Below are 26,665 nucleotides of genomic sequence, written 5' to 3'. Positions count from 1 at the left end.
TGTTCTTTGGTGTGAAGCCACATCATTCCAATCCTTGCTTCTGTCTTCTCATTGCTTTCTCCTGTGTGTTTGTCTCAAATATCCCTCTACTTTTCTCTTACAAGAATATTTGTCATTGGATTTAGGACCCACCCAGATAATTCAGCATTACCTTCTCGTTTCAAAATCCTTAACTGCATGACTTCTGCAAAGAACCTTTTTCCAAATAAGGTAACATTCATAGGCTTCAGGAATTAAGACATGAACATATCTTTTTGGGTGCCACCATTCAACCCACTACAGACATTACAAGTATTTCTCTTAAACTAAACATGCCACTGTCTGATTAACTACTGATTACCAATACATTTAATTTCCAAACCTTTTACATGGTAAATAAGATCTTCATTCCCTCAAGTCAGCCCTGCCCATCCCCCAGACAACTGCACAGAACTCCCTGCCATTTCCTGGATATTCCTTGCACTCTCCTACCCCTGTGCCTTTACACATGCTATTTCTGTTACTTGCCTTCTCTCTCTTTCTGGACCTCATCACCATTTTTGGCCCTCTTCTGTGAAGTATTTACTGATTATCAAAAAAAACTGCTTATTTTCTTTCCAAATCTGCTAGATTTCTTGGCTTTCTACCTCTGATCTGGCATTTACTACAGGTTGAACTTTACCACTGGAGCGGAGCACTGTTCACTTTCCCAGTAGATTGAGCTTGTTTTTGTTATGTCCTCAGGATACAGAAGTGACTCATTCATCTTTGTACTGCCCACTGCATGAGGCCCATGACCAGGCACATGGCTGGTTCTCACCAAAGCTGGTGAACCACAGGAGATGGTGAATAACACTTCTCTTGGGTTCCTCAGTCTACTACCGTGTGGGGGCAGCTGAAGGGCCCTGGAATCCCATTTCCCTTTCAGTGGTGCAAATTATATTATTACATTTGTCTTATTCTCTTTATTTGGCTTATTATTATCATCATCATTATTCTTTCAATAAGGGCCCCTTTTCTCCCTTTTCTCACTTGCTAGTTTATTTTTTCGTGATCAACTTTTGTGTGTTGTAGGGTTTCTTCTATAAAAGTATTATTCTTTGACGGAGCTTATAGTTTTCCTGTCAGTGATAAGTGATATTACTCATGTCATCTTAGTTTAGTAAACACTTTGTATGAGGGAGGGGAAGGCAGAGAGAAGCTGTGAGTCTCCGTTCTCCTCAGATCTCAGCTCTGTGCTTTGACTTTGGTTTTATCTTTTTGAAGTTCAACACATTTGTTTTTCTATTTGTTTTTTCTCATCCTTTTTATGGCTAAATCCCTGTTCAGTCTTAGATTCAAAATCCAAAATTAGGTTTGGGAAAAAGTAAACAGATGATTGAATGTTGTCCTACTTCCTGAATACTACCAATGCTGCATGTGCTGTGTATACTCCACATAATTTATTAAAAGATTTTCCTTTGGAAGGGAACACTTCTCAGATTCTCCTAGATTGAATAGTGGTCCTCACATGCTTCCTGGACTGTAAATCCTTTGCAAGTAGAAACTGTCTGTGGCCCATCTCTAGTCGTGTTATCAACACAGTGCCAGGCACGTACTAGGTAATCAAAAAAGTTTCACAAATCATTGAATGCAAATATCTGTCTTGGGAACTGGCAAAACTTCAGTAACCAATGGATACCTTTGATTTCTCTTTCCTACTATAATACCTATTCAATGTTGTGATGGTAATCTACTTGAAATAATCTGTTTTTTTACTAATAGAACATCTAGAGAAGCCCAATGAAAGTCTTGGTCAAAACCAATGCCTTTCACAATTCCTGTTCTATACGACACCCCTCCATACAAAAGCAATGCTGACGACTATTCATTTTCTTACAGCTCCTCCAATCCTAATTTGGGAATTTAAACTCCATTTAGGACTATGGGGATCTGAATAACAAGACAGAAGGCTACCACACTCCAAAGCAATCTTCTCCAAAAATCGACATCTGTCAGTGTTTCAAGTTTCAGCTTTGGCACTTGAGCCTCTAAGTTCAAGGTGAGATCTCTGGGGATTGCCAAGGAAATTTATGAGCCTGTTTCTCTCAGCTTTACTTGTAAATCTTTCCCCAAAATCTTGGGCATCAGTCTCATCACATGTATCACTATTTCTCCTAAGAGGAGATGATTCGAACTTCACTAAGCTGTAATTCCTGGTATACATCCTTACAGTGTGTCTAAGCTCCTCCTATCTGTTTCCTCCTGCTGGTCCAACATATATTGCAACTAACAGTTGAATATCAAACCACTTAGGTTGAGACCATCAGCACCTTGTCACTTGGGCTTGGAGAGGCCCATGCAAGATAAATTGGTCATGAATTTCAATTACCTTCCAGTACAGGCTTGTCACTCTTCCTGGAGCATACAAAGTTCCATATGGCAGTGGTCTCCGACAGAAAACTGTGCTTGTGTCTTTCACTCTTCTTCTTTCTTAAAATTGAAATATAATCTGGAAGGCAATTCCCATGTTAACGTATGCACCAAACTGCATGCGTAACATTTCGTGTCTCACCTCAGACAGGATACGAATAGGATCTTCATAGAAATGCTTAATGCAATATGTTCACAGTCTCTTTCCTCCCTCAATTTATCACTTATACACAGTTACAATATAAAATTATCAACAGAAGGGATATAAAAGCAAACTTAAGGAGTCTCTGGTGGTTCAGTCTACATTTAGCATTACTCAGAGCTGTGGACACTCGGTCATTGGTTCCTGTACACTACAAAAGCCTGATACCCAGGATGAGGATACAAAGCAGCCACGCTTCAAGGTCCAGCCATGTTATATGTATGTGTATATATATATATATATATATATATATATATATAGCAGAAAACATCTCCTTCTCCCTTTAGCTCCAGCAGCCTACCCGCCCACAAAGAAGGAAATAGTTACTGTGCATGATAGGAGCTTGGGGTTTGGCAGTGATCCAGCAAAGAAATAGGGACAGAGGTCTGTAAGATAAGAAATAAAATTAAAGTTAATCTGAAACAGGCTCTGTATCTAAATAAATGTGCCAAAGAAAATTAGGGATAAAATTGGTAGCTTTGGGTTATTTTTGCAACCCAAGGCTGCACCTCCATGGGAAAGACTGTTGCCACTGAGATGTGGGTGAGGCACCCTCCAAAGTCCTTACCGTTCAAAGACCACCTGGGATGCACTCAAAATTCCTATCATTACACTCGCTGCATCTAGAAAGTCTGTTAAAATGTTGAGGAATCTGACATTGAATCACTGAAAGATATAGTACAGTCACACCCCAAAAACAACTGGTGTGAACTTTATGTATTTTCCTTTCTAGGTTATTTGTTTAATTTTGCCTTTTTTTCCTCTGGTCTTTTCATCCGCATCCCTTAGTTCAGGTCCTTAAGCATTTTCTCATGAAGGTTATTGGAATAACCCCACAAAACCCTGTTTGGTTTCTACCGCAGTCTTCTGCAACTTACTGTTCACACTACTGCCAGTATAAACCCAGATCTGTTGCTGTTAATCCCCTGCCTAATGCAAAGTGCTCCCCCTTGCCTGCAGGGTAAAATCCAGGCAGAAGCATAAAACCCCTTTATAATCTGGTCCATGCTTATCCCTTCCCACTCTTCAATCACTCAGAATTTCTTGTAGTAGTTCCAAAACACAGCGGGGCTCTGGGCCTCTCTGTCTTCTCCCCTGTGGTTATCCTTTAGCCTGGGAGACTTCCCTTCTTCCAAGGCTGATTGGTTCCCATTCCACCTTTGAGACTCAGCCTGGGTGCTCTTTCTTCAGGAAGCCTTCTTCTACTTTTGGAGACAATTATATGCACTGTGGGTTATGATAGCATCCGGTTTCATCCCTTCATCACAACTAATCACATCACATCCCAACTGTAGATAGAGTTGTCTGTATCCTTCACTAAACAGAAACAACATGAATCAAGGACTGTATTCCCAGGATCTGGTGGCACATGCTAAGTACAGAAAAGGTGCTTAATGAACATTCTTTGAATGAATCTACATGTTCAGGCATTTTCACATATATTATGTCTTTCCATCTTTCCAACAACAAGCCGCACCCTGTCCTATTATACAGGAATGGTCTAATTCGTGGTGCATTACTTAAATATCAGGCAGAGGGGCAGGTCAACATTATTACCTCAGACAATTGAAAGAGAGAGGGTACCAGGATATGAAGTGGTTGATGAAAAGAGAGATTTAAAAGAAAGAAAAGGAGATCTTACGACTTTACAAATCTGATGTTATAACGAATTAGTTCTTTTCTTATTTGAAATCCTAGAGGGAAAAAGAGATATGGGGTGGTATTCGTGCATAGTGTTAACTCAATAATATGTTCACTATTCTATGTGCTTTCATGCATTAACTCATCAATCCTTAAAAACATTCCAGGTGATAAATACTATTATTATCCTCATTCAACAGATGAGGAAACTGAGGTGCAGAGCAATAATTTGTCCAGGGCAAATAGCTAGTAAGTGGCACAGTGATGATTATGAAGGTAGGCAGTTGAGCAAGACAACTATGCTCATAAGCATTTCACTATGTTATTTCTATATGATGCAGTTAAAATGCAAAGGGACAAATATTTTTAAATGCTACAGCAGTTGCACAGATTCTGATGGCAGATTGGTGGTCAGCAAAGCCTTCACGAAATAGGTGAGGAATGACCATGTCTTATAGGAGTAGGGATGGATCGAGGAAGCAGGAAGTGTAAACGTACTTTAGGAAGGTGGAATGGTGTCTGTAAAGATGAGGAGGATGTGGAGAAGAATCTGTCATCTTGGTCTGGAGCAGTATTTATGACTCTATGGCAAATGAAAGGGAGAGGAGAGAAACAGGAAGGTCAGGTTAGGCGGCAGTGTGCGCTGCCTGAGTCTACACTCAGTAGTATTGCCCAGCAGAGATGTGGGGGTGGTCTACGTTGATAAGACCAGAGTAGCCTTCACATGAGCAAATATGGCCATGAGCCTCAACTGGGCAATTCTCAGAGCCAGCAAAGGACAGGGATGCTTGGGAGACCTATATACACACTACCAGGGTAAGAGATGTTGATAGACTGCATCTTCCCACCACCTTCTTTTTATATCAATTGGGACATGGAGGTTCAAATAGATTAAGTGATATAACTAATATTGTCTATCTCTTTAGCAGCGAGGTTAGGACTAGAAACTAGGGGATACAGTATTTCCCTTTAAAGAGCAGATGATCTTCCAGGGAGATAAAATCAAATACACAGACATGCTGATATCAAACACAGCACAGCATTCCAATAAATGCAAAACAAACAAACAAACAGAAGTTACACAATTAAAAATCTAAGTGCTGGGAGGCTGGCTGAGCAAGGATGGAGACCAGGAATTCTGGAAGTTTTTCTGGAGACCAGTTTTTTTGTGAGGTGATAGACTTTGGTTAGAGGTGTGTAGATACTGGGAGAAGCCAGCTCCTGAGTGAAGGCATGTCTTAGGGTACAGTGATGTGTATACACCAGTCTGGTGGGTTGTAAGGGCAGGCATCTTGATATAGAGGAGACATGGAGAGGAGACATACAGAATGAAGGTCAAGCTACTGCATTCATCAGTGGTAGAACCAAGGACAAGTTCAATTATTTTAGCTCATCTATAAAATGAAGGTAGAGATTTTTAACACATACTAGTTATTATAATTATAGAGTCATTTTATGACAGTGTGATATATAACATGGATTGGTGTCCCTGGGTCTCCTCTTTTTTTTTTTTTTTTTTTTTTATTCATTGGATAAATGCATGAGTGAATAAATGGATGAATTCCCAGCTGGATTTTTTTCAAACCCATCTGGGCAAGGGAAATGGGGCACTCGTCAGTGCATTCAAGCATGATCTGGTAAAACATACCTCACTGCCCCTAATCTCCTCTTGTGTAGCTTGCTGAGGAGGAGAAAGGAAAGGAGAAAGAGTTACCATGACCCATGAGAGATGAGGACTGTCTGATGAACCAAATAGAAGATCCCATAGATTTTTGGGTACCCTTCTCTAACTTTCTGAGAAACATACACCTTCATCAGATCCATGGCCAGAGGAGTGTTGGATCCTTATATATTATACCAGGAGCATCGAGTTTTATTTCTACTCAAACTACAGGGAAAGAAATCAATCGAGCATCCACATTCAATGTTTCAAGCCATATGCTGAGATATTTTCTCAGGTTTGGCCCTGTAACACCTAAATGTTGTTCCTGTTTGTACTCTGCTTTCTTAAGGAGAATCTGGATGTCTCCAATCCTGTGGGCACTTAATGACTAATCAGAAAAATTAGGAAAAATGTTCAACAGTGTAAAACATCATAAAATCTTAAGATTGGATGGGATTTTATTTTTTTCAACTTTTTTTTTTTAAATTTATTTTTGGGACAGAGAGAGACAGAGCATGAACGGGGGAGGGGCAGAGAGGGAGACACAGAATCGGAAACAGGCTCCAGGCTCTGAGCCATCAGCCCAGAGCCCAACGCGGGGCTCGAACTCACGGACCGTGAGATCGTGACCTGGCTGAAGTCGGAGGCTTAACCGACTGCGCCACCCAGGCGCCCCTGGATGGGATTTTAAGGTAATGTGGTTTAAGGGTTTCCAGACTTTGAGATTTCAATAACTAGTAAAATTTCAAAAAGCAAAACAAAATAAAAGAAAAATAGATAATTGATCTAGGATGGCTACATTAATTTCTTAGAGCAGCCACACAAGTCATCACAAACTAGGAGGCTTAAGTAATAGAAATGTATTGTGTCAAGATTCTGGAGGCTAGAAACAGAGATCAGGGTGTGGGCACATTTGGTTCCTTCTGAGGGTTGTGAGGAAGAATTTGTTCCATGCCTCTACCCTAGCTTCTGGGGGTTGCTAGCATTCTTTGCCATTCCCTGGCTTGTAGATGGCATTCTCCCATTATCTCCACTTCATCTTTCCTTTGTGTGTATCTGTCTCTGTGTCCAAATTTCCCCTTTTTATAAAGACACGGTCATATTGGAGTAGGGCCCACCCTAATGACTTCATCTTGACTTGATCATCTCCAAAGACTGTATTTCTAAATAAGGTCACATTCACAGGTACTGGAGATTAAAACTTCAGCTAGGGGACTAAATTCAATCCCTAACAATGGCCAACTTGTAATTTAATTAAGGATAAAAAAAATACAAACAAACCTGAAATCTATTATCTTATTCTTTTCAAACAGGAGATATTTTAATGCCAAAACTCTTAGGAATGTTATCATTTCATTGCAAAGGGCAGTCTTTCCCAGAAGAGTCAGGTGCAGCCTTCTACCAAACAGCATGACAGCGAGGACTGCATTGCTCTTACTTCCTAATCTTACTCTGGTTTTACAGGGACTTTGTCACCGACGGCCAGGATCTGTGGAAAGCATTTATTTGGCACCCTTGGTCTAGTACAACTGCTTGACCACTGCTGAAAGTCCCTTTGTGAAATTAGCTTGAGCTTTGAAACGCTCATTGTCTTCTATGATGACAGATGCAAACAAAACAGTCTGTCAAGAGGATACAGTGTCAACTTGATGTCACAGTCCTGTACATGACATTATGTGAGACCTGGCTCCTTTCCTGTTCTCTATATTTTCTTCCTCAAGTATGCTCTGAGCTCTTTCTGTGAAACAGAACCTTGTTTTTGTGAAATCTTCACTGCAGGGACTGAGCAGAGCATTCTAAAACGTCTTTGCAGAATCTGGAATCCAAATTTCAGCTTTGCGTCTCCCAAACTCGTTTATAAAGTGATGCTGATTCAATTAGCCCTTATGTTGGATTTTTCATGATTTTGTAGTTGCATGGAATAAGGAGTTACTGCTATTCAAAGGCAATAATTGACCATAAGCAACTAGTTGAATCCTGGAACCACTCATCTTATTTAGGGATAGAGACAAGCTTGTTCAAACCTTTAGAATACTAACCACATTGAGGCCCTTGGATGGCTCAACCTGTTGAGTGTCTGACTCTTGATTTCAGCTCAAGTCATGATCTCACAGTTTGTGAGATGGAGCCCTGCGTGGGGCTCTGTGCTGACAGCCCAGAGTCTGTTTGGGGTTCTCTCTCTCTCCCTCTTTCTCTGCCCTTCCCCTTGCAGATGTTCTGTCTCTCTCTCTTGCAAAATAAATAAATAAACTTTAGAAGAAAAGGGTACTAACCACATTAACCTTAGATTGTTAGCTTTGTTATTCATGCCCAGCAAAAGACTTGCTCAGAAAGCCCTATACACACAGAGGATGAACTATCAACTATCAAGTAGTTTTGAGAAAATAAAAAAAGGATAGGTAAAGATCATGACCTATAAATTACTTATTCATGTCTTCTAGTTGTCATATCTGTGTCAGAATTCTGTCCTCTCACTATGGTGCTGAGGGAGATTCAAAGTTAAAATATCAAGAGAGAAACTTTAAGGAGAGAAAAACAAGGGAATGCTAAGAAAGTCATGTTTCAGGTTAAAAGATTGGACCTGGTATCAGACCCAGTGGTTTGAGCCCTGCCTCTGCCCCTTTACAGTCACATTTTCTGGGGCTCAATATGTACATTCTTTGAGTCTCATTTTCATCATTTATAAAGTGGAATTAATAACATCTACTCCAGGGGCACCTGGGTAAGTCAGTTGGTTAAGCATCTGGCTCTTGATTTAGACTCAGATCATGATCTCTCTGTTCATAGGTTTGGGCTCCACGTTGGGCTCTGTGCTGGCAACGCAGAATCTGCTTGGGATTCTCTCTCTCCCTCTCTCTCTGCCCTTTCCCCACCTTCATGCATGCATGCTCTCTCTCTCAAAATAATTAAATAATACCTTAAAAAAATAACATCTACTCTATAGGTCTCTCATAAAGATGAGTAGATCTCTGAGGGGGATAGGAGTGGCTTCAAGGGAGAGATTTCAAAAAACAGAGTAACTTTAATGTTCTTTTGCTTAAAGGTGAGCTTTCAACCAAATGGCACAGGAATTTAAAAATTCACAGTATTGTTAAAAATTCTAATTTTCCTCCATGGGTTGAACAAATTATGTAACACATTTTTTTTAAGACATATTAAGTTTGCCTTCAACAAGGCAATGAAAATAACCAAATATGCCTCATGTCAGACAACCAGAAAGATACTGAAATGTGTTAAGCTATTCAAGGTCACTTAAGACACTGGGAATTCAATGTAGTTTTCTGGCAGACTTGCAGGCTTAAAATGCCACTTGGTATTTAACAGAGTTAAACTGATGATTATCAGAAAACTACATAAGAAATCAAATTTATCAGGCCCTTCCAAAGGTTACTTTCCATTCTGCTGGAAGCAAAATGTGCTTCTTGGCATTTTTAATTTCATTTCACAGCAAGGAAAAAAGATAATGCATTAATTTTACTATTACATGTGGATTAAACATTTTTATTTTGAGAATAAAATTGTTACATCGAGGAAAAAAAACAGAATTTGGAGAGTATAATTAAAATATCAGGGAAGCTATCAACAAATGAATTTTCTCTGTTGTTTGTATTCCTAGCAGCAAACGTACTTTCGACCGGAACATTTGGAGAATTTCATTTTGGCAGTAGTTTTCAAAGGAATTTTTCCTGACCTATTTGAACATCTTGTATTATAAAATTCTATCCATTCATGGAAAAGTCTTGACTATTCAGGGAAGAGAGTTTAGTCATGTAAAAGGCATTTCACATTCCTGCCTGAACACTGACATATGAACTCAGGGAGCTGGATTTTAGTGAAAAAAAAAATGGTTTCTCTCTATGATCTTGACACCTACCAGGATATGACAGATGCTGGGGAAAGTCCTGGTGAGGTAGCCTCATCAGGAAATAACAGTGTCACAAAAAAAGATGCTGTCTTAGCAGAGTGACCAATATTCTACACTCCATGCACAGCATGTTGGCCCTGTTCCGATATTATTCTTTAAACCACTGTCATTGCTGAATCAATAGGCTGTGTGCTGTGGGAGAAAGCATCAGGTTCTTCTAGATTAAATCGAGGTGCTGCCTACTTAGCTGCCTGGCTTTGGAAAAGTCTTCACTGCTCTGAGCCTTGGCTTCCTCTATACCATGGGGAAATGTGTTATCTACCTCATGTGGCTTAGCATGAAAATTAGGTTTGGTAACATAAGGTATTTGGCACCTGATGGGTACCTTCCCTCAGGCCACATTAGGACATTGATCTGGGAACTTTTGGATGGAGCTAGTAAATTAGATCCAATCTGAGCTGTCTTGTTTTGTCCTTAATTCCCCTCTAGTTTGTACTCAGTAGTAACAGCATAAAAAAAAAAGACGAATAGTGGACCTTGTTTCTGCTTTCCAAGAGCCAATCACCTAACCGCAAAAAGGATATTGGTGAAATCTTGTTCAATATATACTTCAAGATATGCTGTGGGAATGGTGTTTGGTCTGGTGTGGGAATGGTTTCTTTCTAGAAAGCTAGAAAGGAAAACGAAGAAATGTTCTTGCTTTAATGGAGGTTATAATTACTGGCGGAGGACAGAGAGTAGGGTTGTGTTTATCTTTGGAGGGCCTGGTATAATTTACGAGCACACGAAGACTAGAGACGTACTTTCACTTGTAACAGATTTTCTCTGTATGCTTCTCATTTGAGATTGATTGTGCTTGGTACCAGCCATGTTAAATACATATCAGCAGGTGACAGCCACCGTTTACTAAGCGCCACTCGGTGCCAGGCACTTTGCTAAGCTCTCTGAATACACGATCTTGTTTAAGCGTCAGAACAAAGCTGAGGTAGGGTTATTATCAGCATGTTATAGACAAGGAAGCACAGGTTAAGAGAGGCTCACTAACAAGCCTCAAAGCAACAGCGAATAAGTGAGAGAACTAGGACTGAAATACAGGTCTGTCTGCCCCCAGTCTATTTTCCCCCTGAAACTCCACATTTTACTACCTCACTTCTGGGTATTTCACACCAGAGATCGTATAGTAGGTGCTCCATAATACTTGTTCATGGGATGATTGTAAAGAAATGCATTTCTGTCTTGGAGGAAGCCCTTTCAAAACTGACTCAGACCTCTTTCGGGTTTGCCCTTCTCAGTTGAGTGAGAATTTCACGGCAAAGACTGTGTTGATTTGCTGCATTCCCACTTTTAAGGGCAACCTCAAATGTCTTTTTCTAAGACTCATAGCATATGTCTCTCTTAGTCAGTTCTTCAAATTATAAAAAGTATTTGCCAAGTATTGTTAGGACCTTTTGGGATCTCAGCTGATGCTCTTATGCTGGCATAATTTTGTAATCTTCCTTTCCTTAGGCTATGAGTAAGGTTGCAAAAAAGACCATGCTATTTTTATGATTGTTGTTGTTAGAGAAAAAGAATTTTGTGCAAGTCCGCAAGCTGTAAAACAAACAGCATGGCTCGAGAGCACAGTTCTGGCTCGGCGTTGGGGGTGGGGGGGCAACCACTGTGGAAGGATAAGACACTGACCTTGTTTTCATTCCGTCAAGCAGTTGGGGCTGTCATTTGATGTTCCCACATTTTAAAACTGGAGGTGCTTTTTTTTTTGCTTGTTTTATTTCTTAAGATTCGCCTTTATCGGTTAGAGAAGAGGAGAGAACCTCTACAAAGAGTAACAAGGAGTGAAGGAAAGAGCAGCACTAGAGGTGCTAAACATTTAAATTTCATGGAAATGTTTCTGGCTGTTTTATCAATATTTAACCGTAAGTCCTTGGGTGACATCTCCAGTTGTGGGTGATTGTATTTATAGCAAACTGGAATACAGGAAATGCGTTCCAAAAATCAAAGAGGAATAATTTTTGGATTATTGTTTCTTCATTCTTTTGTTAAACAATCATCAGTGATAAATGAGAGTCCCTGCCTGTTAGCAGCTCATGGCCTAGGATCAGAAATAGACAAAGGAGTGGGGTAAGTTTTGTGTGACTGGATTTGCTGGTTGTAGATGAAATCCAAAGATGAGCCACTTAATGCCCCCCCAGGGGGGAATGTGTCAGGAAAGCCCAGCTTGGGGAAGCTAAAAGTGAGTTTTACAAGATGAGTAGAAGTCACTGTGGCCAAGAAGCAGGTTCCAGACAGGATAGCATTCAAATAAATATGAAGAAAGTAAGAGGGCTTACTGTGTTTAAGGTAGGAAAGAAATAGAACAAAACTCCTGTGAATGTATGTGGTGCACAAGATGAAATCACTCACATTCAGCAGTGTGGAGTTGTAGAAGTTCTTTATATATTTTGGGTATTGACCCCTTATCAGATATATCATTTTCAAAAATTTTCTCCCATTTGGTGGTTTGTTTTTTGTTTTGTTTATGGTTTCCTTTGCTGTGCAAAAACTTTTATTTTGATGTAGTCCCAAAAGTTTATTTTTGCTTTTGTTTCCCTTGCCTCCGGAGATGTATCTAGAAAAATGTGCTATGGCTGTCAAAGAAATTACTGCATGGGTTCTCTTCTAGGATTTTTATCATTTCAGGTCTCTTGTTTAGGTCTTTAATCCATTTTGAGTTGCTTTTTGTGTATGCTGTTAAAAGTGGTCCAGTTTTATTCTTTTGCATGTAGCTGCCCAGCTTTCCCAACACAATTTGTTGAAAAGACTATCTTTCCCCCATTGTATATTGTTGCCTCCTTTGTCATAGGTTAATTGATATTATATATGTGCGTTATCTCTGGGGTGTCTATCCTGTTCCATTGACCTAGGCGTCTATTTTTGTGCCAGTACCATACTGTTTCGATTACTACAGATTTGTAGTATATCTTGAAATGTGGGATTGTGATATATCCAGACTTGTTCTTCTTTCTTAAGATTGCTTTGGCTACCTGGAGTTGTCTGTAGTTCCATCCAAATTTTAGGATTATTTGTTCCAGTTTTGTGAAAAATGATGTTGGTACTTTGATAGGGATTGCATTAAATGTGTAGACTGCTTTAGGTAATATGGACATTTTGATAATATTAATTCTTCCAGTCCATCAGCATGGAATATCTTTCCATTTGTTTGTGTCATTTTCAATTTCTTTCATTAGGATTTTATAGTTTTCAGAGTACAAGGTCTTTCACCTCTTTGGTTAAGTTTATTACTGGGTAGTTTATTCTTTTTGGTACAATTGTTAACAGTGTTGTTTTTAAATTTTTTTTTTTCAACGTTTAATTATTTTTGGGACAGAGAGAGACAGAGCATGAACGGGGGAGGGGCAGAGAGAGAGGGAGACACAGAATCGGAAACAGGCTCCAGGCTCCGAGCCATCAGCCCAGAGCCCGACGCGGGGCTCGAACTCACGGACCGCGAGATCGTGACCTGGCCGAAGTCGGACGCTTAACCGACTGTGCCACCCAGGCGCCCCAACAGTGTTGTTTTAAAATTTCTCTTTCTGTGACGTTGTTTGTATATAGAAACACCACCAATTCCTGGGTATTAATTTTGTGTCTTGCCACTTTACTAGTAGTTTTTTGGTGGAATTGTTAAGATTTTCTATGTATCAGGGCACTGGAGTGGCTCAGTTCGTTAAGCATCTGGCGCTTGATCTCAGCTCAGGTCATGAGCTCATGGTTTGTGGGACTGAGTTCCACATCATGCTCTGCATCGACAGCACAGAGCCTGCTTGGGATTCTCTCTGCTCCTCCCCTACTTTCTCTCTCTCTCTCTCAAAATAAATACATTTTAAAAATAATTCAAAAAAGACTTTTTTTTTTACATATAGTATCATGTCACCTACAAATAGTGACAGTTTAACTTTGCAATATAAATACCTCTTATTTCTTTTTCTTGGCTGACTGCTGTGGCTAGGACTTCTAGGTCTACACTGAATAAAAGTTAAATGCCAGTTGTTATTACTGTTGTTGCTATCGCCTATTGAATGCTGAGTGCAAGGTCTATCTTTCCTTCAACTTGATGTCCCCCAAAGTCCTTGTCTAGTGTCTGTACATAATAGTCTATCAAGAAATAATTGTTGAATTGAGCTGAATTGAAATGGTATAACATAGAAGCACCAAATGAAGTTTCTGAAAGAGGTGAAGAAGAATTCATGCATGCTTAATGTACAACTTCAAGTAGTCACACAGTAAAGGTCAAATGTCCCAAAGGTGCATTTGGGAATGAAAGACAGGAAAAGAGCTATGGTATAAAGTAAAATGGAAGGTAACTCCTAAAAGTAAAGAAAGAAAACTGACCCAAGAGAAGGAGCCTAAGAAGGAGTCCTCACAGATACCTGGGGCTTTCAAGAGGAAGTTAGTAATCTGACATTTTTCCTTCTTGTCTCAAGTTTTTATCAAGATATAACATGAAGAATCATCTAATAGATTGTCACTGCAAGAAAAAAACTGTCAAGCATAAACTTTATAAAAAGAACTATATATTGCCTAGAATGGAAACCTGATCTTAACACCTAATTTGAAATATTATTCAACTGGTATCATGATTCTTGTTAATTTTTTGTGGTAATTTAATTTTTTCTGAATGCAAGATCTGTTAATCTTTATACACAAACAAAAATTAAACTAATTGCCTGTCCATCTTCAAACTAAACTTCTCCAACAGAGAAATAAGATAATTATATTTATTATTAACAGAACTTAAATATAAATCAACAAATGGAGCACAACCTTAAGTGGAAATTCTTTTGGTGCACCGGATTTAGATTTGGGGGCATTAATTTGCATGTTGCAAAGGAGCTATTTAGCATAGATCTAGCTACAGTAGTTCAGCAGCAGGGAAATCTAAGTGAAGATGGCATCAAAGAGGGGAAAGACTTCTTTGAACACAAGATAAATTCAGCAGCTCTCAAGCATTTTACTTTCCAAATAAACCTCCCAAACCTGCAATGTGCTGTGGCTCACTCTGTCTCCGATGGCTGCAAACTATATGCAGTACCATATTGCATGGCGTTCACAGCACAAGGGTGCAGGCAGAGAGAAGAAGAATCTCTAAGGAAGAGGGATCTTTTTCTCATCTGCACAAATGCATGAAGTAAACATCACTGCTATGTCCCATGTCTTTCCATCAGAAGAAAAAAAAATCCCAAGTACACAAATCAAGGCCTACTTTCTTACTACCGAAGATTTGCATGTCCTTTTCCCAGCATCTCTGGTGATGTTTAATTCTTGGAAGGCTGACTGGAAAATGAGGATCGACATAAGATACATACATTTATGTGTTCCTGAACTTCCCTACCCTTGTCTGTGGTTCTCTTTGGTGTTTATTATTTATCCTTTGAATGGTGGCTTTTCAGAAGCTTTGAATCTGCCTGAGAGCATAAAAACACTATCTCTCTGGTGCATTTCATGCCTCTTCAGCATCTCCCGCAAAAAAACCATGTGGTGCTTTTTCTGCTCAGTCAGGGGGGCTTGTTGGAGCTGTTCTCTACTCAGCTTGGAGAAAGGCCAGGGTGAGACTAGCAAGCATACATGGTAGAATTCCGCTGATTTTCAAAGAGTCAACACCCACAGCTTTGCTTGCTTTGATTACCACCAAAACGAAAGAGACAGAGTTGTTGCTTCATTGCTTTCCAGCCAGGATTAAACCCATATGAAGCTGTCTTTTCCCATCCTTATTTTGAGTTGCTCAGTGGAAGAAAAAAAAAATATTTCTCTGCCTCTTGTTTACATGCTGGTCTATAGTTTGTATTTGAATATGAGCTTTGGCATATTATGAAACCTAGCATAACCACCCAGCTAGAAAATAATAGTTGACATAAATCAGGCAGCTCCCATGTAAAACAGATTTGTAAAATCTGCTTTATATTTCCTAATGTACCACAGAAAGGATAAAAAAACTTTGGAAATTTAAAAACAGAGAGAAATTATTTAAGGACTTCATTGGAAAATAAGTACAAAGAGCAATAAACAAAATCCATCATATAAAGAAGCTTGAATTGAACTGAAAAGACGCCAACTTCAATTATTTCTCTGGCCATAAGAAATATCAGGAAGTAGGATTCAGAAACCTGAGACTCACCTCCCCCCTTGCCTACCCCATCATATACACACAAACAGAAATAATACTGAAACAAAAATAGAAAGATGCTGCTCAACAGAGACAGGGACAACATATACACATTTTTATAAAAAATAATTCTAATAATTATGATTAATAATATGCAGAATGATCTCCAAAAGAGACTAGGAATCAAAGCTAACCATAACTCAAAGCTTCAGCATTTAAAAGTCTCTACCAGGTGATGGGGGGTGGGAGGGAGGGGAGGGTGGGGGATGGGTATTGAGGAGGGCACCTTTTGGAATGAGCACTGGGTGTTGTATGGAAACCAATTTGACAATAAATTTCATATATAAATAAAAAAAAATAAAAAAAATGAATAAATGTTAAAAAAAAAGAAATAATAAAAAAAAGGGCCAGATCAAAAGTCTCTACCAGGTCAGGTGTGAAAAATACTAGGAAGGAATCTATTTGCTAAATTCTCCACTTAGTCCCTTAGAGAGTGCAGTGTTCTGTAGAATTGTAATGGAAATGAAAAGAGATCTGAAGTATCATTAAATTGTATATAAATGCCCTTTCCCCAGGTCAGATGATCTCAAGCTCTCACCACTCACATTTAGAGGGTGCAAGCCTCCTCTCCATGCTGCAAGCCTCCTCTCCATGCTCACAGGGGAAATTATAAGCTTCTTTTCCAAGACTTCCAAATCCTTCACGATCGGTCCCAAACCATCTTCCTAGTTTTATATCAGCACCCTCATTCTCACATCCTTTATGCTGCAGCTTTCCCCAGTGTCAATGTATTTTTCCCCTTCTTCCTCAGTAGTAAGAAGTATTTAAGAACTTGGAGTCTAGAGTTAGACAAAGGCCGACCCTGCCACACACCCAGAATGTGACCATTGACAAATCACTTCATTTATTAATGAATACACAGATTCAACACCACTTACTGAGCCTCTAGTGCCAGCTTTGTGTTGCGTGTTGGGGATAAAGTAAAGAGGAGTATAAAGTTCAAGGACGTTATTCTCATTGATGAAGACAGAAAATATCTGATTAGTGTCACAGTGAAAAATAAAGCAGGGTAAGGATTCAGAGTGAAGTGGGAGCAGAGAGGTGAGTGCGTTGTGTTTTCCACAGCTGGTCAGGAAGGCTTTTCTGAGAAGATGACATTTGTTCAGAGACCTGAATTGAGGTCTGGAAGTGAGGCATGCCAATATCTGGGGGACAGTGTCCCAGACAGGGGGATCAGCAAGGAGCATTCTTGGTGCATTCAAGGAGCAGCAAAGAAGGAGAAGGTTGGCTGTAGAATGATGGATTCGGGAGAGAGTGGTAGGTAATGATGTCACAGGAGTGAGGGCAAAATCACGCAGGATCTTGAAAGCTGTGCTAAGAACCTTAGGTTTTAATGCAAGTGAGATGGGAAGCTGTTGGAAAGTTTGTTCAGAGCACTGACATTATCTGATTTGTGTTTTTGAAAGATCACAAAGACACCAGGTGCAAGGCAATGGCAGTAGCAGAGAGACCGGAGTCTGCAAAAGTCTGAGAGAGACGAGAATAGCTTTGATTGGAGATTGGAGCCGTGCTGGAGGAGATGTGACCGAATGACCTCTGTGTCATCTTTGGGAATTACTCCACACTGCCGTTATATCCTTGATCAAATGAAGTCATTGGGAGGATTATATGAGGTTCATTAGTATACAGTGCTTGGGGTAGTTCTTGGCTTGGCTGAAATGGTTAAACAAAAAGACAAGTGTTATTTCTGCCAGAAGGCTCAACGAAAATGTCACCTCTTGAAAGGCTCCCTCACCACTGACTTCCACCCATCTTTATCGTCAGCCTAATCCCTCTCTCCACTTCCTTTGCATTACATATTGTATACACCATCATAATAGTGTTTGTCATAGTGTGTGTCCTCATACTTTTTTTATGCTTTTGTTTTCTCAGCTATGATGTTAGCTTGATGGAGAGGGTGACTGTGCCTTATTCTTGGCCCCTCAGTGCCTAACATAGCACCTGACACATCAGAGACACTAAATATATGCTTGTTGAATTAATAAATGAACTTAAATTCTACTTGCTCTGCATTTTTTAACTTTCTCTAATCTGTACCTCCACTTAGTATTTTTACCAGTCATGTCACTTAACATGTATCACTTAAACTTTATGATTTTGTATGCAAAATTATTGATTTTTTTTGTATCCATATCTTGTTTCCAAATAGAACATAAAATCTTATGGAATAAGAATTGTTATCTTTTATTCTTTGTATGTCTCAGAGTATTATGTATTATGGTCAACTATCATTGTACTGTTAAGAGAAAAGCTTAATGAATAAATGCACAAGTGGGCTTCAGGATCATTGGAGAGAAGGCTCATTATACATTTTTGAGGGACTAAGTAAGTGATGATGTCAGAATATAATTACTAGTGTTTTAGAGAAAGCAGAGAGAACCCACGAACACTAGCCAGAGAGATTTTGGAATGCTCTCAGAATGACGAGGGAAAGTAGGAATCCCAATATCATTTCAACACTCAAGACTGTTCATCAAAACTTAGTTTATGCCTGCTTGTTAAAGGGAAGAATAGAAGGAGATTGATTCTAGAATCAGATGTGGACTCTAGTGTTTTCCAGAAACTGACATTGGAATAGTTAGGCAAAATGATGAAAGATATAAAGAATTCAATGGGATGTCATTATACTGTCTAGATGAGTTATGACCCAAATACAGGAAGAATATAACAAACAGAGAGGAGCTCCTTCAAGTTCCTATATACAGGAACTTAGATATTTGACAAAGCTCTTATACATGGGAAGACATTTAAATATCTCACCTGACAAACGATGCAAAATCCTATCAAGGAACAACAGCCTGGAGTTGGGGGTGGTGGTGCATTCAGGTCTCTGTTAGTGGACGAAAGTTTAGATATGTATAACTTGAACTTGAAGCACACAAGTGGTAAGACCACCCCTGTTGGAGAATGTATTCATTTTTGAAATTGATTTCTAACAAATCACCACAAACTTAGCAAGTTAAAGCAAAACAAATTTATTATCTGGCAGTTCCTAAGGGGGACTCTGGATGTGGGTTGGCTGGATCTTCTGCTCAGAGTTTTATCAGACTGAAATCAAGACTGAAATCAAGGTGTCATCCAGGGCTATGACCTCCTTTCAGACTTGAAAGTCCCTTTCCAAGGCCAGCAGGAGAGTACTCTCACTGCTTCTGGCTTCTTTTAAGGCTCACCTGATTAAATCAGACCTGCCTGGGAAATTCCCCCCCCTTTGATTAACTTAAATTCATTCCATCTGGAAATTTGTCACATCTGGGAAATTCCTTTTGCCATGTAATGTAACAATTGTAAGAGTAATAACTCCTCATATTCACAAATTCTACCCACACCCAAGGGGAGGTGGTTATATAGGTTGTGCACACTAGGGGGCAGAAATCTTAAAGGTCATGTTGGAATGCTGTCTACCACAGAGAGAACTGACTTAGGTAAATAGATCTCAATGTGTCCCAACAGACACATTGTCCCAACAGATAAGGGTCCAGTCATGTCCTGTTGATATTTCTGGTATTTAAGAAACCCCAGAAAATTGAGAAGGCATCTCCTAAAATTACTTTAGGAAAGTAACATCAAAATTAATGGGGAGATAGCATTGTGTCCTTATCTTTTAATGATAGCAAAATTTTGTTTTATGAATAAGAAAACCAAAATATAAAAGCATTAAAATATTTGTCTTTAGGAATCTGTGCTTATTTTGAAGTTTAATAATTTGTACTGTTCAAGAAAATTAGACCTATTAGAATAAGAGGTCAATCTTATAATTCCAAGTTAAAATGAGTAATTGATTCATTGCTTTAGACTTAACATTTCAGATTGAAATTTCATTTGAAACATTTAAGAGAAACTGAAGTTCACCATATCTAAAAACTTAATTTATTAGATTTATAAGAATTAATTAAGTTATTGGAAAGATTGTTAAGTCACACAATGTACTTAAAAGGAAATAAAAAGATAGCATATTAATAAATGTGGCTAGATATTCAAAGAATTTAATTAAGTTGTAAAGTATTCCTTCAAAGTAATTATTAAACTTGCTAAATTGATAAGTTTCTTAATTCAATTTATAAACTAGCATACAAGCTTAAGAAAAACAAGGGTTTCAAATTAATTGAATACTAATTTTGCACCAAAATAATCTTGAATAGCTCTTTTCTAGGCACAAAAATTGATTTCAATAACGTGAAAATACACACAAGTTTCAGTTCTGCTATGATTTTTGTCAAGTCACTTAACTTCTCTTAGCCTCAGTTCCTCATCTGCAAAACGAGGACGTGGGTCATCTTGTTAACTTGCAGAGTTGCTGTAAAGAGTAAATGAGATATTTTGCATAAAGTGGTTGGCACATGTTAAGCTCTCAATATTGAGAGCTTAAGGGGAAAAAAATATGATTTTTCTCCTAAATATAAGGGCAAAGGTTTTGTTTAGTCTATCCGTACCAGGGACCTTTAAAGTTTAATCCTCCATATACCTTCTTAGATAACAATTAGTATGTTATTTTACCAATAACGTTTGGAGGATTAATTTTAATGCCCAAGGCAATACAGTTACTTGTGTGAAACCCCAGAGGCGGTTGACCACACCCTTCAAATCTTCACCAGAAAGTCAATGTAGGAAAGTAATAGCAAACCAGTGTCCCATTTCAGTTTTTAAAATTGGAGGCACAGAGGACAAAAAAAAAGTATCAGGCTCCAAGGACTTTATGCAACCAGTGTTTCTGTGCCAGTATCTGGGGCCAAATTACTGGAACGGGATATAAACTCTAGGGGAAGGGGGAAGTTAGTATTCCCTCTAGGCTAATAGTCGCCTGGTGAAATGTTGCCGTATTTGTGTCAGAAGGAACAGAGGAATGCAGTGCTGTCTGGGCAGAGTGCAAACAGAAAATCCAGAGGAGAGTTGACACAATCACTCTACATGACTTAGAATGTATTGTAGTTGATACAGACCAATCCACTGTTACTGCATTCCCATATTTAGGGGCTAAACATGCTATTTCAAGGGGGGGGGAAAGCATAAAATTAATTATTCTGAGCACTTATAAAAATCTTCAAATATGTCTAATCTCTTGGGAAAAAAAGGCAACGATTTTTGATGTGTAGGGGAGGAAAATTTTTTTCTTTTACCCTTTCAGGTTCCTTTGTCTGGTCTATTAATTAAATTGACATAGGACGGGGCGCCTGGGTGGCTCAGTCAGTTGAGCATCCGACTTCGGCTCAGGTCACGATCTCGCGGTCCATGAGTTCGAGCCCCGCGTCGGGCTCTGGGCTGATGGCTCAGAGCCTGGAGCCTGCTTCCAATTCTGTGTCTCCCTCTCTCTCTGCCCCTCCCCCGTTCATGCTCTGTCTCTCTCTGTCTCAAAAATAATGTTAAAAAAAAATTAAAAAAAAAATTGACATAGGAAAACTTAGCAGGAGAAAGACAAATTTAATTGCATATGGGAGTGCCATAACAATATGAGACCCCCAGACAGTCAGGCAACTAAGGCTTATTGACATCTTGAGCTAAGAAGGGGGTAGGTGTCTGAGACTTCAAAGGGGAGAAAGACAATTCACAGGAAAATGGGAAGAGCAAATGTGTGGTAAACAGATGTTTGCCATGCAAAGTAAAGATAATAGGACACAGAAAGTTTACCATACCTGTCCCATATTCCTTGTAGTTTCATCTGGTGATTTGTTCTCTTCTGGGACAAGGCCCTCTATCTAAATTCTTTTAGGCAGCTAAGGGGATGGTAAAAACTCTTCCTTGACTCTTTTGGGACATCATTGACTACAGCTCAAAGAATCTACCTGACTATGTAGCACATTTTGGGGAGGCTTGTTGTGAACCCCTTCAGATGATAACTCCAGGGGGAGAACAAACACAAATACAGAAAGGTACATCTGTGAGAGAGAGACAGGCAGAGAGACAGAGAGATGGGAGGAGTAGAGGAACAGAGAGAGACAGTCTCAGAAAAAGAAAGCAGAGAGAGAACAGATTCCAAGAGAAACTGAGAGAAGACACACAGAGAAAACAAACACAAAGAGGTGATATTAAAATAGAGAGGCCTCACACTGAGAGCTGATGAGACAAAAAGAATCTGAAAAATACATATATATATATAATTTTCAAGGCCCCAAGAAAGCAGTCAGAGGACCAGGGAAGGAAAAAGAAAGAAAGGAAGATAACACAGGGCAACATTCAATTTAGTCAATATTTATTGAGTGCCCATGGGGAACATGGCAACCTCCTGGAACTTAAGTGGAAATAAATTCAATTTTCTCCTGTTCTGAAGGGTGGGGAGGTTCAAGTCTATGGAATTGCCTTGGGGCAGAGGAGGTATAAATACAGACAGGTCCATATTGTGCTTTGCTTCTAGATGGCTGGCCCAGCAATTCTGTGCCTTCTGGGGTGACCTGAAACTTTCTCTTCTCCCAGTTCCATGAAGGAAAAACAAATATTTAAGGAGAAACAAAGATGAAAGCATTATATTGTTGGTTTTCTTTTATACTTGTGATATCAGGTCTAAACAAGTGTTACTTAGTAGTAACACCATATTTGCTAGTTAAACATAAAAATCGAGAATCTATATATTTAAAAAGAGAAATGTTAAAAATTATTTAAAAAGACTGAATCAGAGGCCACTTTCATTAGTCTCCCTCCTTACCGTGTCCTGACATATATGATAATGTGAAGTATTTTTTTTTATAAAATTTTTTTTCAATGTTTTCATTTATTTTTGAGACAGAGTGAGACAGAGCACGAGCAGGGGAGGGGCAGAGAGAGAGAGAGAGACACCGAATCTGAAGCAGGCTCCAGGCTCTGAGCTGTCAGCACAGAGCCTGATACGAGCTCGAACTCATGGACTGTGAGATAATGACCTGAGCCGAAGTCAGACGCTTAACCGACTGAGCCACCCAGGTGCCCCTGTGAAGTATTTTTAAAGCAAATCTCTCTTTATTTCAAACATCTCAGCCTAGAAAATATTTCTTAGGAATATCAGAATACACAGACACATATCTGATCGAAATGTCTCCAAAAGACCTGCGGAGAGGGAAATGTCTGTCACATGACTCATGGTATCCATCACACAAAAATAAACCAGAGGTTTAAGAGAAATACTACTATTCCTGGAAGTGGGTTCTATAAAATAGACTTTCAAGGAAAAGACACAGTCATCAAAACTCATTATACCTTATCAGCAAACCCACACCCATTCAGACTAACCCATCTGAAAAACCTAAAAAACAAAACAAAACAAAACACATGTGGCAGAACAATTTATGGGAATATTAGCTTACCTTTATTCTTCCTATATTTTCCTACCTCACAGCTAAACATTTGTTATTTCTTAGCCTCTGGTATTTTTTCACAGTGGAAAACAGAAGATGCTTAAAGTAAAGGGCTCTTTGTGATGTGAAGTGAGAGCTTGTTCAAGAAATTATGCTACTATTACCCTGAAGATGACAGTAGACAGGATTTTGAGAAACTCAGGAAGAGGTCAAAGTCAAGACCCACACATTGTTCAGTAGCAAAAATAGCATTCCAGGGAGGTGGCCCATGGCAGTAGGAATGTCTCTTCGATATACCACGAGAGTGGCACCCTGGACACCAGATTCCAAACTTCCAAACTCCAAAGATGCCCTTTGATGCCTCAAATGTGAGATGGAGCAAGAGAATGGCCAGATCAGAAGGATTGGATTCTAGTCTGGAACAGTGAAGATCACACTGGGACTCAGTAAGTAGACAAATGACTGTATCTCAGATGATGTAGTACTGACTACAACTAACTGCAGGACCACACAGCACAGCTTCATGGTATGGTGTGTTCTAGTAGTGACTCGAATTGAATTTTCTTTTTTTTTTTTAAATTTTTTTTAACGTTTATTTATTTTTGAGACAGAGAGAGACAGAGCATGAATGGGGGAGGGGCAGAGAGAGGGAGACACAGAATCCGAAACAGGCTCCAGGCTCTGAGCTGTCAGCACAGAGCCCGACGCAGGGCTCGAACTCAAGGACCGCGAGATCATGACCTGAGCCGAAGCCGGCCGCTCAACCCACTGAGCCACCCAGGAGCCCCTGAATTTTCTACCACCCTGGCAAAACAAGCTTAGAGAACAATTTGGGTTAATTTTATAAAAATAAACAAATGAGGTATTTTATATGTATCTGTATTTGTGATCTGGGTGTCATACCTGCCATGCAAATTTTGGCATCACATAGAACTAGGGCTGGGTAACCCTTGGGCACTTTACTCAATTTCTCCAAGTCTCAGTTTCTCCATCTGTAAAATGGAGATAAAAGTAGAACTTAATTTATAAATTACTATAAGCAGTGAGGATTAAGTGCACATAAGGTTCGGTGCCTGGAACATAATAAGTATTCAATAATGGTTGCTATTTTTATTCAGTTTGAAAAATGAGTCCATCAGAAGTGAGACACAAAGCTTTCAGCCATTGTACAAACACAACTATTGCAAAGAGGGAAGCACCATCGGTTAGGCACACTGTTCACAAGATGAAAACAAGTTATTAATAGTTCTTCAAGAGAAATACACTATCCCTTGCTGGAAAAACAATATGAACACATGGCCGAGAAAAACAACCATTCCTCACAACTTTACCAACATGAGGCCATACCCACTCATAGCAGCATGTCCAATAAACTTCAAACCCATGGAAAAGAACAATCGAAGCAATTCAAAATACTTAATATGGCAATGGCTTTTCAAAAGTCAACTGCTACCCTTCTCCTCTTCATTTTTTCCCCTCCCTTCCTCCAACACAACCACATCAGAGGCTACAGATATTTATAATTCTCTGAGTGACTAACTGTGACAAACTTTTAGCAAGAAGGCTATGGAACTTGATAGAAGTATCTTAATATGACAGGTATACTTCTCCAATGGAACATGGGAGTAGAGAGCATATTTAACTTTTGATAAACTAAAATAGCACCTTAAAAATTGAATGACTCCACACAGGGACTTAAGAGTAGAGCCAGTTTCAGGTCAGATAAGGCTCCAGCTACTAGGTAATCAGGTGTGCGTTTATGTTAGAAATCTTAGCTTGACCTCACTGTCTATTCATTTTTGCATGCCTCTATCCTGCCCAGATCATTTGGAACTAATCACTCATCCGGTCTGTGACTTAATGGGCCCTGGTGGAAAAACCATTACTTCACAGTTCAAAAAATATTTCTTGAGCTTTTGTAGGATGAGGGAGGATCAGGACCAGTGGCAGACATACGATTGCAAAGGCAGGTTGGGCAACTGCACAGGGCTTTGAACAATATGCTAAAAAGAGGTGATGTGAATAGAGTTGTTCCTTAGACATACCTGATGAGGTAAGGAGAACACATGTATGTGAGAGAGCATGGAGGATGAAAAGGTAACTAGAAATCCAATAAGCTATTCAGAACAGAGACACTGAGGCAGAAATAAGCGCAACCACCTTCGTCCTGTTGCCAGGGTGAAATAAAAAAGTCCAAGTTTGAGTTCTGGTGCCTTCACAAAGGGCCCTGTCTTGGAGTCTCAGCCTATGGGAACACCTTAAGTACTGCCAGTCTGATTGAGCTGCTAGTGCCCTCTAGTGGTGGCCCACATGATGGCCATAAGCTTGTGAACCATCCAATTCCTGACCCATTTCCCAAGTACCCACCACCATGTGCTGGCTTCTGTGATAGCTGCTGGAGCCACAGATCTTCAAGACATTGGTTTTCCACTGAAGAAGCTCAAAGTTTACGATGTGAGACACAGAGATGAACACATCAGAATCATAGTCAGGGCAAAAAAAAAATGTGGAATCACAAACTGCATAAAACAGAGTTTTATGATTAACTTTTGGGTCTGGGGGCTTTGATGGTGGTTTGATGTCTGGGTTGGCAGTGACAAAGGCCTCCTGGAAGATGTGATTGGGCTCTGAAAGATTAGTAGGACTTCATTAGGCAATTAATATGAGATGAGTTTTCTAGGAACAGAGATCAACAGGGGTTACTTGGAGAACTGCGAGTAATTGTAATTAGGAACATCGAATGGGAATACAGTTAGATAGATTTTCTACTGGCCCATTCTGAGGGAAACTAAATGGTACTCAGTGTTTCCCAAACTGCTCCATTCAACAAACATTTATTAAGCATCTTCTGTAGGCAATGGATTCAATATTATTCTAGTCCTCAGGATGCTTACAGTCAAGCATTAAGACAAATTCAGACAGAAATATGAAGGGATAGTTTCTATAAAGAGCAAATTATACACAAGTAGCAGTTGGTAGCAAAGAACAGAAGGATTTATATTGAAAGAGGCAATCAAGGAAGCCTTTCCAAAGTAGGAAACACGACGTGAGCATGAAATGAAAGAACACACAAGCAGGAATTTGCCAGATGGTAGTCCATGGGGAGGTTGTTTCTGGAATGTGTGATGCACTGGCTGAATGTCTTCCTGCCTCTCTGGTCATGTTTACTTTACTTCCCTGGCTCCCCTTCTTCTCACCCTGCTGTGACCAATCCCTCAAGGTTCTGTGCTCAGCACTCAGCTCTTTGCTTTGTTCTTTCTCAATGACTTTATTCGCACCCATGGCGTCCACTGTGAACTTCAAACATTTTATTTAATGGAGACCCCACATTACTGAGTGCATTCCTTTTTACCTAGAAAGTCATACTATCCCTAATGACATGAGCTGCAAATGGAATCCACCATCTTGAATGTCTGAGATCCTCTCCCCTGGTTGGTTGTCCCAT

At 39.5% G+C, this 26,665-nt stretch overlaps 1 protein-coding gene across 6 annotated transcripts in view; it reads left to right on the top strand.

Moving 5' to 3' along the window:
* Positions 1-26,665, top strand: part of PTGER3 (prostaglandin E receptor 3) — a 201,234-nt gene that overhangs the window by 150,403 nt on the left and 24,166 nt on the right. For 3 of the 6 annotated variants that reach the window (XM_040470633.1, XM_040470628.1, XM_040470630.1), the window contains one exon: positions 1,861-2,020. The exons of 2 other annotated variants lie outside the window; for them this stretch is intronic. In XM_040470633.1, the coding sequence (XP_040326567.1) occupies positions 1,861-1,875 (15 nt within the window). In that variant the 3' untranslated portion in view covers positions 1,876-2,020. Of the gene's footprint in view, positions 1-1,860; positions 2,021-17,367; positions 18,246-26,665 lie in introns of those variants that run through there. One more of the 6 variants, XM_040470629.1, reaches the window with a different exon arrangement.

Source organism: Herpailurus yagouaroundi, unplaced genomic scaffold (assembly GCF_014898765.1).
Source record: "Herpailurus yagouaroundi ecotype Mexico unplaced genomic scaffold, PumYag 77, whole genome shotgun sequence".
NCBI classification, from domain to species: Eukaryota; Metazoa; Chordata; class Mammalia; order Carnivora; family Felidae; genus Herpailurus; species Herpailurus yagouaroundi.
Note: the sequence above shows the minus strand (reverse complement) of the source record. Positions and strands in the feature narration are given on the sequence as shown.